We start from the raw sequence: 14979 nt of genomic DNA on the forward strand, positions 1-14979 counted from the left end.
TCGAGAAGTAGGACTTTTGCGTTCACACTGAACTTCCTTGCTCTTGCTTGTTTATTCCATATTTTCAAGAAGCATTAATTAATTCGTCGTCACTCACAAAATACTCATCATTTCCTCTGAAATTGATTGATTCGTGGATGACCAGTTTCTTCAAGGAATGCCCGCACCCGGACGACAAGCAGCGCAAGGAGCTGAGCCGGGAGCTGGGGCTGGAGCCCCTCCTGGTCAAGTTCTGGTTCCAGAACAAGCGCACGCAAATGAAGGTGATGATCTTGACTAATCTCACTCTCTGATCTCTGCGTTTTGATCTTGAAATTTTGGGGCTGCGTTCAACTGCAAGGCAGGCGCGCGCGAGCGTCGTCACGACTACTTCATTTAGGGCGTGTTTAGTTGGCAAAAATTTTTGGTTTTGGCTACTGTAGCACTTTCGTTTGTATTTGGCAATTAGTGTCTAATTATGGACTAATTAGGTTCGAAAGTTTCGTCTCGCGATTTCTCACCCAACTGTACAATTAGTTTTGTTTTTTTGTCTACATTTAGTACTCCATGCATGTGCCGCAAGATTCGATGTGACACTTTGGGGTGAAAATTTTTGGAATCTAAACTGGGCCTTAAGCCTCTGACCTAGCGTCTGGCAGGCAGCATTCATGGCCTATTACTCTACAGCCTGTTCGGTTGGCTGATTCGTATCGTTGCTGGTTCGTGAAAAAGTACTGCTGACTGGTTTATGTGAGAGAAAAATACTGTTTCGGCTGGAAATTTACGATCGTTTACGACAAGCCACAGCCAAACGAACAGGCTGCTAACTGGACAAAGCTTGGCCACACACCCCCATGTCCTCTTCTGCATGCGCGCCGCCAAATGTGTTGCCGCAGCCGTGCCATGAGCTACGGCGCCGAGCTCAGCGCCATGAGCTACTGCGTCGAGTTTGGCGCTAGAACGACTGACGTCGAGCTCTCTGCCATCAATGTTGGCTTCGAGCCCAAGAGCTCGGCGTAAGGGAATCTAACGGCAAGCAGTGTAAGCTCGGCGTCGATGACGCCAGATTCTGAAATCTTTACTTCAGGAACATATTTGTGAAAAAAATTTCAAAAAAAAGGCTAAAAAAATAAAAAAAATTCGGCAGTGACTGACTCAGTCTGCCACTTATCAGTTATGAATTAATTCGGTTGTGTTACTAATATTCCTTTAAACCATGTGAAAATAACGCGCAGGAATGTGTTAATGTGTCGAGCGTGGTCTACGTAGCTATGCGCCACCTTGTAAAGTTGTGTAACTGAAAAGGGAACCAAAGACTGAATCATGGGGCGAAAGAGACAATATCAACGGTATTCTGCAGATCAAGCATATCATACTACCGATGTAGTACCATGGAATTTACAGCAATATTCAGCAAAAGACAGAACAATGTTGTTCTATGCATGCGCTGGGCACTCCTCACAAATTGAAGCGTGGATTGCACGTTTACATGCATCAAGAGAACAGGACATATCAGCACAATCTTCTGGTCTAGCATAAAATGCACAGCTCGATTCACAATGATTACAAGAGCCTGTTGGAGGGGTAAGGTCACTTCCTCTTCATCTGTCACTAGATTACCAATATCTACTCGCCCCGCAATGAAAAGACATAGGCAATGATGGTTGATCTAGAAATCAGTGTCGAAGCACGATGTCATCACCTTTGATACAATTGACCTTGCGAAAGGTATGTAGCTAAGACTGTACCTGCAGGAACCAACAAATTGAAATTTCAGATTTGTAAATCAGTCCCCAGGCATTGTGAACCGACACTTCGACATGTTAGTACCCTCTGTGACATGAAGGGATGGAATTATGGAAATGGTTGCAAATGATCGAAATAGGAGTAAATCATTTTCAGTTTCATATTTTCCTCAAAAAAATGTATTGTCAGAAAATGATATGACATTGGTGTTGCAGGAAAATCGAAAATGGAATTATATGATTGAAAACAAATCAATATTGGTGGAGAATTGATAATTCTTAGCCAAAACACAAAACCGCACAACACCATACATAAGAACGACTAAGGAATGAATGGATGGTTGATATTCACAAGTCATCAGATATACATATTACAGCAACGCAAGGGAGTACTTGAGGAAGTGAAGGAGCTTTCAGTCGAGGACTTGTTGGGTTTGGCTGGGCTAGGCCTTTTACCCTCTTAGGCTTGTGGGTAAGGGTGGGGGAAAAAAGGGAATTTACATTAGTAATTATTGGAGGAATATGGGAAACTCGGAAACGATTGAAAAGACCTAAAGTTGTTTTCTTTTCCATATTTTTGTTTTCATATTTTCTGTTACCATTTCCATATTACCCTAAGATGCAGAACCTTACAAAAAATCAACCCTGGTAAATGGGATTTTCCATTTTTTTCACTTTTATTCCTACTCCCTAGAGACATGTCAAACAATTCTTTCAAATTTCATTTGCTCAGTATATCGGGCGTACCCAGTGCAGAGAGCTCCCGCTCTGTGCGGGGTCTGGGGAAGGGTGTCAGTGGCAAGCCTTACCCTCGCCTGTGCAATACGAGGAGACCGCGACTCGAACCCGGGACCTTCTGGTCACAGGCGGTAAGACTCTACCGCTTGCACCAGGCCCGCCCTTCTTGCTCAGTATATCATGGATATAAATACACAGTGATATCTCATGGGATGGTATCTGGCTACGAATGTTGGTCAATTATTCTTAAGGTGGCAAGACAAATAGAATTACCCCGCAAAAAAAAAAAAAGACAAATAGAATCAACGAGAAGAAATATAGCTGCCAGGGAATATGCTTAAATTCAATTACTCAGATAATTAAACTTACCAAACAAGGGCACCAAATTCCAAAATGATGGCCAGTAGAGTCAACAGCTTGCTGTGAACCTATTTGGTGCAGAAAAACATTGATTGTACAATTTGCATTGACATATAATTTATAAAATACACCTTTTACGCTAGAGCTTAGATTATTTACTTACATAGAGAGCACAGAATAGAGCAATTATGATGCTTGCAATGTATATCGCAGTGGCATATATTCGCACAGAATCAAGCATCATATCAAACTGTCTTTTGGGGCCTATGAGAAATGCTGTACTGCCAAACAAATGATCCCGGTATTAGTTGACAGGACAAAAGCATTTGAGAGATAAATAAATAATAGAGAAAGTTAGCCTGCCCCCACCACACAGGATATACAAGTGCTTATGTCAAGGGCGTCAGTGCTCAAGGTAGCAGGCCCTCGACTAGGAAGCTGGTAGCTTGGGTTGGTAATGGCGTGGGGTTTATCCCCTGGACGCCCTATGTTGAAGGGGATGAGATTAAGAGCAGCAAAGATAGATTAGGAGATAACTTGTTTCTTGATTCATCCTCATAAGCTGATTACACAGTCTATATATAGAGCAGCCCAGCCACAGGCGCCCAGCTCTGGTCTCCTCATTTCTCTCCCCATTAATCATTCTCTCATTACTCTAATCCCTTCCCCATAATACTTAATTGCTACTGATTTCAGCTGGGGTCTCCTTGGATGCCGCTCTGGCCCTTCTAGCCACATCCCTAGCCCTGGGGCGCCGTTCATATTGGCGCCCCCACATCACAGCTTATAAGACAATATACACTGCTGTACTGTGCTGAAGTTACACAAGCATCTAGCATGGCAACTTTTTGTTACAAGATAGTTCAAGAAATTTCCAGTCCATCAGAAAAACAGATTGGGACCTTCTTGATACAGATACTAAGGGTGAGGGGATGTACTAATTTAGCATCCATCCAGGTGTAATAGTGAACAGTTCAGCATTAGTTATTAAACTAACATGCTGATATTTCCAGTGCCCAATACAACAAATGATTTAGTAGAGCCGTAGAGGAAGACCTAATGATACGTGAGCAGGTTCTTTGATATAAAATTGGGTCACTGATAATTCCACATTTCTTAAGAGTAGTTTAGTTTCAAATTTTAGAAATTAAACTAAACTAAGGATTCTTAGTTGTATCATGAAAGTAGTGACTGATCAGTGCGAAATCTAGATTACCTAAACTTCGGCGATATCATCCCCTTCTAGTCGGTGTAAACTATAGAGGCTTGATCACAGTCTGTGCAAGTCCCTGGTGGCATGAATCATCCTTCAGACCAACAGGGCACTCTCCAGATTGGTTTGGAGGTGGTTGTGAAACAGTTATCACCACGATCCTTAATGACAGTGATTATAAAGATGGGCTGCCCCCTTCATAATGCGTTGCAAACTTACCTGAAACCTAACCATTATGTGTTTAACCTCCCAATCAAAGTCACAATTGTCACTAAGAATTAATTTTGATTGGGGGAGCTAAATGCAAAAATGGTCAGGCCCCAGGTCAGTTAGCTCTATTTGTGTGTGTGGGTGGGTGGGGTGGGGTGGGGGGGCTCTATGGATAAATTCACACAATTACCAATCATGGTCAGCTGCTACCCAAAAGAAAAATAAATAAGTGCTGCATTCATGAGGTTAGTGAAGAACATACTACTCATTCATTTTATGATTTTAGTCCTAACAGTTCGTGCATCTATTCAATTTTACTGCAAAACCAAAATCTAAAGCAGAAAAAATAGATTCTAACAAAGGGTGAAGATATATAAATTAAACAGATCTTTGGCAGCTAGTAAAACAGACCTTCCAAGGGCCATCAAATTGCCAAGGGTGAATGTTACCCCAAATTTCACTGGATTGAAGAAGACAAGCATTGACTGCAATAATAAACATGAAAATATCAAATAATCCATAAGTGTTTGAAATTGGAAAAATAAAAGGGAATTGCAAAAGACTGTAGGTATAAATAATGGGCACAAGTGCAACCACAGGAAGAACAGAAATTGCATTTTGTTTTCCCTGTGTTCTTCATACTATGCTGGATTATTACAATGAATATATCCTGTGATAAAGAATGAGGGCTGCTAGTGGCAGAATGCTGCCTCAAAATTAAACTATTAAACTACTTCAACAATCAACTTAAAACATTGTCATATGAGAAGACTTTAAAAGTTGTTTTTCTAAATAAAAGGAACTTAGGGACAGCAATACTGCTTCAATTATGGATTTAGCATATGCACAGATTATATTAATGATCTACTCTTCCAAAAAAACATCTAAGGGGTGGACAATGTTACAGCTTGAATTAGTTGCCTAACCTATTAACAATCCTCAGAATGCTTCTTGTGTTGTCAGTTAGGACTAATCACAGATAATGTTGTTATCCCGACAAAGACTAGCAGCGGGGCAGGTGAACTCACCAAGAAGGTGCACGTCAGTCCGGCAGCTAAGCATATCGCGAAACCATAGAGCCTCTGCACACAAGAGGTCAGCAAGACATGGTTAGACAGCGGGACCGCATTGCTCGAGCCGAGCGATTCTACCGCGACTTGCTCCGAAGTTCCGGTGCCGATACCGGAGCAGGAAAAGAGCCGCAAAGCGAGATCCGCCGCCAGATCTGCGCGGAGACAAAGGGTGGGCTGAGGGATCCGTGCTTGCCTGGGTGGTGTTGAGGGTGCAGTGGCGATTGATGTCGTCGAAGAAGGACTGCTCCTCGGGCGGCGGCAGCGCCGACTCCTCGTCGACCTCCATGCCCACCAGCATCTTGGCCCGCTCCAGCGCGCCCCGCATCGTGTCCATGGCGTTATGCTCCGTTCGTGTCCCCTTTACCCCTGCTGCAGCGAAGGGAAGAGACCGCGCTGCGCGCCTGCGCCGGCGATGAATAGTCGAGGGATCCCGGCGATAGGAGAGGAAAGATAAAAAAAAAAAATCCCTTCCAGCAGCAGCAGGAGCAGCACGACTGCACGAACACCTCGCTCGAACATTACTAGTGCCGGGCGCTATTTTCTTTTGTTAGACTGTCTCCAAGAACCACCCAAACCCAAAACGGAAGGAAGAGACCCAAAAACACAATACAATACATGTTTTGGGTTGTGTAAGAGGCATAATCTAAATATAGATATCCTCTTTTCTAAAAATCTATTTGCAGAAAGAATTCTCTTTTAGGTCTAGTTATCGAAGAAGATATCGAATATGTATTGAACCTTTTGCCTGTAACGCTACCCAAAGGACGAATAAGTCTATATTTTGAGTATTGTTGTTGAAGATAGCCTTAGGCTTTATGAGCTTTTCTCTCATGGCACTATGGCTTAACCGCTAATGTCAGTTTCAATGGCCCTCCGAATTACGACACATTTTATCTTTTTTGGGACTACATATACACTGCTTTCACCATTTTATACTCCCTCCGTTCATGAAAGAATGTGATTATAGGATCCGTGTCGGTTAAACTAGTTCAAGTTTGACCAAGTTTATAGCAAATACTCCCTCAGTCCTAAGATATAAGGCGTAACTGTTTTTTTTCTTAGTCCCATGATACAAGGCGCCTGCACTTTAGCTCCCGCATGCAACAACTAATGCAGGACCAAATCTGACTCCTGGGCTCCCTAGGGAATGCATTTGTGCAGCATGCATGTATGAATGCTGGAAGCTAATTGGCTAGACCGTTTCTGCATGCACGCATGCGATATCACACTAAATTGGATGGAGAACCAAAACGTCTTTAATATGTAGGAGTTAATTTACTTATCGGTCTTGGTGCCAAAGGGAGTTGCGCCTTCTATCCTGAAACGGATGGAGTAATACTAGTATTTATGTCTCTAAGTAAATTTATTATGAAAATATATTATATAACTAATCTAATTATACTTATTTTGTATCATAAATATTTGTACTTTTTTATATAAATTTAGTCAAAGTTCAAACTGTTTGACTCCTCGAAACATGAGAATTGCATTCTTTTTTGGACGAAGAGAGTATATATCTAAATACATACCAAAACTTATGTATGTAGAAATGTCAAAAGGTCTAATAATTTAGAACCGAAGGAGTAGTTTCAAATTAATTTCACTCTCATTTATTGCTATAAAATATCATCAAATTAGTTCATTTGATAAATTAATTATAAAGAGAGTTTCGTAGAGTTTCATTTATATAAATCCCGTTGTCACGGTTACCAACAAAAGACTGACGTGACAATCTTAGTAATTGTACCGTGAAACCCTACATTGAGACTGGCCTAATAAAAAAAACTATGATACCTCTCTCAAGATTTTCCTTCTCTAACTTTCGAATCAGATCTTCTCAATTATCAAAACCGTTTAAATTCTTATTTTCCAATTTCAAGTGAGTTTTAAAGTGGTTTCATCCTTTGTAGTTGAAAAACTATGATAAATATGATTCTAACTAATTAAACTAAACTAAATCTAAGGATGATCCTCGCTGTCAGAGATAGGATCATCCTTCCTCCGCCACTTGGATGGAGGCTCTCGTCCTCCTCCCCGTCGTCTTCCTCCTCATCTTGTCATTGTCCTCCTCCTCCCCCTCCTCCTCCTCCTCATCGTAGTCGCCATCGTCGTCCTCTCCGGCATCATAGTCGCTATCGAAAAATTGCTCCTCCTCAGAGTCACAGGGAGGACTCTGTTGCAGAACCGACCAATTTATAAGAATACAAGTATAATGGCAATCCGCAAGCGGTCGCACTGTCATACTTGAATCCATATAAATCCGGTAGTCCGTCGAGTACCACGACGGGTCTCGATAAACGATTTACAACAACCAAGATCGTACAGGATTCAACATATATGCCACATATTACATAAAGTTCACAGATAAGTTTCATCATCAGAGTACGAATAAAAGTTATTACAAAACAAGTTTGATAAACAAAGCGGAAGCAAATGAGTTTGAGATAAAGTTTTCCAACATAGTTTGATACAGTGCCATGCTAGATCATGATCCACAAAAGCAAAGATAGGAATTACTAAGGAAGCCTGCCCAAGGCTTACTCCTCATCCACAGCGGGATAGAAGCAACTCTTGCAATAACCATGATACACAGTGCCATCTGCAACAATGGGAAAATAAACCCTGAGTACAAGAAGGTACTCAGCTAGACTTACCCGTCATGAACCAGAAATAAAATGACTCCAAGGATTATGCAAGGCTGTATAAGTGGACGTAACTTGACAACATTTTTGTGAAAAAGGCAATTAATCTTTGTACACTTGTGATTTCTTTATCAAGTTAATTATAACTATCCATTTCTAGATTAGCAACTATCCTGTGCCAAACATGTGGTATATTATTTAGAATCATACAATAGTAACCATAGCAAGTATTGTAATTCCATATTCATCTGAACCATCATGTTTCATAACACAGTTACTACGATGTTGGAGCTAGCCAAGTTTCTCACTATCCGGGAGAGACGGCGATTCGAATCGATTTTCACCAGCTGGGAATTTATTCCTAACACAAACCCAGATCTACCAGCCACGATAGTCTTAGGTCACCTTTGGTACAACTCCGGTACACATTTCGCGGGTTCGTACTGCGCCGCACAATCTGGAACACCAGATGCCAGGATGCTCAGGCCAAGCCTGCCCTTGGGCTCAGTCTGATCGTTCCCCGGAAGGAGCACACAACAGAACGATTCCCGGCCTGAGTTGAATTACTCGGCTTCGCGGTCGGAACGAGTTATCCGGCCAGCTAAGTGAGAGACATGCGTTCAATCTTGTCAGAAGTTCCAACAATGGTACGGTCCTTGATCGACATAGACGGGGATAGATCCACACCCAAGACCTCCATGCCTTGTTGCTTTTCTATCGATATCCCGCCCGGTCTCCATTTACATTAACCATGGTTCTGTTCCACAATGACAATTATGACCAATCGTGCTCCGGTATCCACCTATATCTCGCAGGTGACAGGAAATCACCCGACTTCTACCGGTCTAAGCATGGCTAAGCATATATTCGATCCTGGACCTATACCGGTTAAAGGTGTAATTTCTGGACAAGGAATGTACATGCATCAAGTGGTTTCATTCAACTCTTATAACCTAATGCATCAATCATAAGTACGTAATTAAACATTTGTAAATTACTGGGAGACTTATAATGCTCCGGGGCTTGCCTCGCAGAAAGGAAGTAGGACGATGGTCAGGGCACTCCGGAAGCTCTTCAGGGTTCTGCTCCACGCCTTCGGGAGCTGCGGCTTGCGGATCCTCTTGCGGGTTCCCTTCCTCTGCTTCTTTGAATTCCAGCAACGTGATCTCTTCCTCCGATCCTAGATGCATGAGTATGGTATGAGTATTACGAATGCATGATGTTAACAAGTGCATCGCGTTGTTGGAGTAGGTGCATATCTCTTCTCGCTTACTACTTAACCACTCCTACAATGCATCGACTATGCCATAAACAGTATCTACTTGTTTCACTCATAACTGGAGTTCTACAATTCCAAATCTAGTGATCCTAGACTTTCTGGAAAGCTTATCAAATTTTCTACAACTTTGTTATTAACCATTTTTACAGTCTACATCAATTTCAACATGCAACTCGTCGTTTTCTAGAATCAGTCCGGAAATGACTTAACATGCAATATAAAGTAATAACACCTCTACTTCATGTAATTATTCACAAATTGACAACCTAGAACCTACCAACAGTTTAAGCATACCAAACATAGTTAGGATAATATAATGGCAAAGCCCAAACTATTTATCAAATTGCCTTTATTATTTTATTTAGATATCTAGGTTAAATAATAAATATATATCAGATGTGCTTAATAAATTCTCAGAAATTTACAGAGCCTTAATAATGCTATCAAATGACTACTATAAAAATTTCAGGTCATTTTACTAAGTAAAACATTCTATACAAAAATGATAAGGAAGCAAGGCTTGAAATAGCATAAATGGAAAATCCTATTGAAAAGTGTCAAGCAACAGATTTCTTATTTTTCTTAACATCCATATGGTACTAGTATCACCTCAAATTAATTTCATGAATTTTGGACTTATAATTAATTTATAAAAATTCATGCAAGGATTAACTATTTATAAAAGAAAAATCTACAACTATAGATCTACACATGCACTGGTCCTCAAATTTTTATCCAAGCTCATGTATAACAAGAATAGCCTACCACAAAAATTTCATAATTTTTTGGAGCACAGGAACTCTAGATATAAAATAAACAAATTTAAATGCAGTCAAAAGCACATTTGAAATCCCTATTTAAATCTCCAAAAATTTCTACTGTTGAAGCCAAGAACATATTTTTCCTAAATACTACACTTCCTAAGGAACACAACCATATTTATTTCAACATTTTTGGAGCTACCAATCTGCAGATACAAAAATAACAAAACCAATCAAAAACTGGATTCAAAATGGTTTAGCCTACACTACTGCTGTCGCTGACAGGTGGGACCCGCTGGTCAGGGGACCCCACGCGTCAGTGACACAGAGCAGAGCAGCGGCGCTGATGGGCACTGCGCGGCTGTGGCTCGACGACGGCGAGCTTCGCCGGCGGTGAGGTCATCAGGGTAGGACCTACATGACCTGGCGAACCTATTGAGCCACTTGGCCGGCCCTATTGCTGACCCTAGAGCTAGCGGCGGCGGCCATGGCGGAACGGCGAGGCTGGACCACGGCAAAACGCCGGCGACGTCCTCGGTGGCCCGACCTAAGGCTCGGACGAGCACTAGGGTACTACGGCGGACCTAGCGCACTAGCTAACGCTTGGAGAAGGGGACTGTGGCGGCATGGCCACGACGACGGGGCTTGCGGCGGAACTCTGGCGTGGCAGTGTGCGGGGCTAGAGCTCACCGAGCTTGAAACGGCGGGCACTGGCTGGCGCAGGAAGTCGCGGGGAAGACGGCTATGCGGTTGCGGTGATGGAGAAGCGGCTAGGCGAGGCTTGTGTCGTCAACGGCGACGGCGGCGCTGCTGCTGTGCTTGCGGGCGCTGCGAACGGCGAAGGAGCCGGGAAAACAAAAATGCAGGCGCTGGGCGTTGCGGGCGGGTGCTGGTGTGAAGAAGGCGCGCTCGGGCGCGGCGTGGCCTGCGCGGTCAGGGCAACGGCGACGCGCGGCCGACGGAACCTCCACGCGGCGGCTCTGCTCTGAAGCTGGTCGGCCACTGTGCCGATCGATTCAGTCGGTTCAGACGCGATCGGAGAGGCCTGACAGCGCGTTTCCAAGTCGATATATCCGCTGATCCGTGGCTCCTTCGTGCAAATGCCCAACATGAGTTTTGTAGCCCAAGGTACCAGCTACAAATGTTGTTCAATGATCGTGTTCCAATTCTCATCGTACACCGAGTAAAATCATGATCAAAGTCGGCTCGTCAGGCTGTCAGTCGAGCAAACACTTAGAAAATTTGTTAAGTGTTGAAATCAGGATTTTGATGATTCTTGTGATCCAATTTCAAACAGGTTAGGAGCTGAATCAGTCCAAGACATAAAAATAAAAGTTGTTCCTTATGTCATACACTACAACTTTGCTTTAGTGAACTCCTCCATGCAAGGTCCCTAACACCTAGTTCAACTTTAGTCAAACATGTCACTTTGAAAACATGATCCAAACTCAAACCATGGCTAAATGACTAAACTAGCCCTAGCATTACATACCAAAGTTGTTCATGATGATATCCTAAGTATGTTTGAGTAATTTGCAAGGCCATTCAAGCATTTCATGAAGTAGTCACACATATAGCCATTCAGGTCAACACATGAAATAACACTTAAATGCTTGATCAAGAAATGTGGTCTTCATGAACAAGGTTCCTTTTGTTAACCTAAGTGTAGCTAAGGTGTTATAGTGACCAACATTACACACTAGTATTTATTTGCACATGATCATATGCATATACACATGGAAACATGAAATAATAAGAATTGTTGCATGTTTCAATCAAATGTTTCAATGGTAAATGATGATTTATGAATGCTTGATGCTCATGCTCATGTTATGCAAGTCAAGTTATGCAAGGCTAACACCCGCGGTGTTACAGACTCCGATTAGGCGAACTGTCGGCGTTGGAGCCTCGTTGCTAGAGGGCCACCATTGCTGGACTTTGTCCTCATCGGTGGAGGAGTTGTTGATAGGTAGCTTGAAGTACCGTCTGATATGGTTGAAGTTAGAAGAAGGGGGTGAAAAAAGAACATGGGTGGTTTCAGAGTGCATATGGTGTGAAGAATATATAGAGCATTGGGTAGGCCTCTTCAGCTTCTCCGGATAGAATTAATGCTGATGAAAGGATGTTGGTAGTTGGGACACCAAATAGTTACGAAGATTGTTGATCGTTGATCCACCATAGGTCGTTAAGGGCCGGTGACAATAACAACTATCGCAGCCTAAAGATCACTGTTGGATCCAACGGTGAAAGGTCCTAATATGGCTAGAGGGGGTGAATAGCCTATTTAAAAATTTACAAACCAACTAGAGCAATTTGATTAGTATGACAAATAGCGAAATGCAAACTTGTTCTAGCTCTACAAGGGTTGCAAGCCACCTATCCAACAATTATAGTTACTATAATCACTACGACACACAATTTACTAAGTCACTACTCACTAAGAGCTATCACACTTTCTACACTAAAGAGCTCCACTAGATGAACTTAAGCTAGCTACACTAAAGAGCTTACTACAACTAGTTTGCGGGTATGTAAATGAGTAAGTAAGGTGATTATACCGCTGTGTAGAGGAGTGAACCAATCAAAAGATGAATACTAAATCAATCACCGGGAGAATACCACTGGGCAAGAGACAACCAATTTTTCTCCTGATGTTCACGTGCTTGCCGGCACGCTAGTCCCCGTTGTGTCGACCAATACTTGGTGGTTCGGCGGCTAAGAGGTGTTGCACGAACCTCGTCCACACAATTGGACACCGCAAGAACCTACCCATAAGTGAGGTAACTCAATGACACGAGCACTCCACTAGAGTTACCTTTCAGCGCTCTACTGGGGAAGGCACAAGACCCCTCACAATCACCGACCTTCGCTCGACGATCCTCATTGCTCCAAGCCGTCTAGGTGGCGGCAACCACCAAGAGTAACAAGTGAATCCCGCAGCGAAACACGAACACCAAGTGTCTCTAAATGCAATCACTCAAGCAATGCACTTGGATTCTCTCCCAATCTCACAAAGATGTTGAATCAATGATGGAGATGAGTGGGAGGGCTTTGGCTAAGCTCACAAGGTTGCTATGTCAATGCAAATAGCCAAGAGAGTGAGCTAGAGTCGGCCAAACGATATTTATAGACACCCCAAACAATAGAGTTGTTGGCTCAATTGTTAGGCTGACTGCAGGACGATCGGACGCGTAGGTCGTGTGCATCGGACGCGTTCGGTCATAGCCAGACCGCCACGTGTCCCTTTTCAAATGTTCAGCCATTGGCGCCCAATGGCTATCTCTACGTATAGTGATACCACGTGATCGGATGCGCTATTAAAAAATGACCGGACGTGGGAGACGCAGCGTCCGGTCAAGTCCAGAGAGCTCCTAGAGCCGCTCTGGGCCAACCGAACGCGTCCGGTCACACCGGACCGGACACTCCCAGCGTCCGATCAATTATAGCGCTGACAACCCGAGTCTTGCAGGTTCACACCATCCGGTGTGGCGACTGGACGCACCCCTACGTCTGGTCCTCTCTTAACCAACACCTGCGTCTCACGTCACCTTGATCGGATGCTAAATAGTGATTGCTCAGCATCCGATCACTGCTATGACCCAGAGTCCGGTCACCTCATCAACTCTGTCGCGCTTGGCCAGAATACCGGACACGTCCGGTATGGATATTGGACGCATCCGGTCACGTCTTGAAGATACCGGACGCATCCGGTCCTCATGTTGGACGCGTCCGATCACCCCATGACAAGCGCATTCAACTCCTTTTCAACTCTATCTTCTTTATCCTTGCTCAAATATGCCAACCACCAAGTGTATCACCTTGTGCACATGTCTTAGCATATTTTCACAAATGTTTTCAAGGGTGTTAGTACTCCACTAGATCAAAAATGCATATGCAATGAGTTAGAGCATCTAGTGACACTTTGATAACCGCATTTCGATACGAGTTTTACCCCTCTTAATAGTACAGCTATCGATCCTAAATGTGATCACACTCACTAAGTGTCTTGATCACTAAAATAAAAAGCTCCTATCAATTTCACCTTTGCTTTGAGCTTTTTGTTTTTCTTTCTTCTTTTCCAAGTCTAAGCATTTGATCATCACCATGCCATCACCATCATCATCATGTCATGATCTTCATTTGCTTAAACACTTGGAGTAGTGCTACCTATCTCATAATCACTTTGATAAACTAGGTTAGTACTTAGGGTTTCATCAATTTACCAAAACCAAATTAGAGCTTTTAATATCCCCTTTTTGGTAATTGATTACAACCCTTTCACAAAGATATGAATTGAAATTTAATTGAATCAATGTTGCTTGCCCAAGCATATTTACCATGTGTAAAAGAATATGGACAAGTTTCATAAACCCTAAATGGTAGCAATTGCTCCCCCTACATATGTGCTAAGAGTTTGGATTGTAGCTTGCACATATGCTTAGATAGGAAATATATGAGACAATGTCTACCAAATGATGCTAAGGTATAAGAGATGGACCTTTGAAGCGTGATACCAATCAGAGTGCACCAATATACCATCCTTAGCACCATTAGTAACTAGACATACACAAAAACTAGAATACCTCATGAGATCAATATTAGAAGCAAGGGTCTAGTTTCCATAAAATGAACATAAGTCTAGTTACTTAACATATGCATGCTAGTTTTTCATTTCATCATTCAAGCCTATAACTAGCATACACCACACAAGCATGGATATTGAAATTTAAAACTTGTGCTATGCAAGCAAATATATGAAATACACATTCAAATGCAACATACAAGTTTATGAGCTTGCCCCCCTACTTGTGTACAATTTTGATTGATCCTCTTACAATGTCATTTCATTTGTTTGTTCCTCCTATCTTATTATATTTGTGAATTTCTCTCCCCCTTTGTCAACAATTAGCACAAAAAGGTGAGCTCAAAGTTTAGATAGGTTGGGGTGAAACCATGTGAAGTGAGGATTATTTTCCCAA

At 42.6% G+C, this 14979-nt stretch overlaps 1 protein-coding gene across 1 annotated transcript; it reads right to left on the reverse strand.

The window, feature by feature from the left end:
• Window positions 1-1340: 1340 nt before the first annotated feature.
• LOC136463577 (uncharacterized) lies at window positions 1341-5908 on the reverse strand. Its single transcript, XM_066462567.1, has 6 exons — window positions 5512-5908; window positions 5274-5327; window positions 4657-4730; window positions 2986-3103; window positions 2832-2890; window positions 1341-1727 (listed from the first exon to the last, which is right to left on the reverse strand). The coding sequence occupies exons 1-6, from the start codon at window positions 5650-5652 to the stop codon at window positions 1649-1651; spliced, it is 525 nt and encodes a 174-aa protein (XP_066318664.1). The 5' UTR covers window positions 5653-5908; the 3' UTR covers window positions 1341-1648.
• Between the last annotated feature and the right edge of the window lie 9071 nt (window positions 5909-14979).

Source organism: Miscanthus floridulus, chromosome 7 (assembly GCF_019320115.1).
Source record: "Miscanthus floridulus cultivar M001 chromosome 7, ASM1932011v1, whole genome shotgun sequence".
In the NCBI taxonomy this organism is placed as follows: domain Eukaryota; kingdom Viridiplantae; phylum Streptophyta; class Magnoliopsida; order Poales; family Poaceae; genus Miscanthus; species Miscanthus floridulus.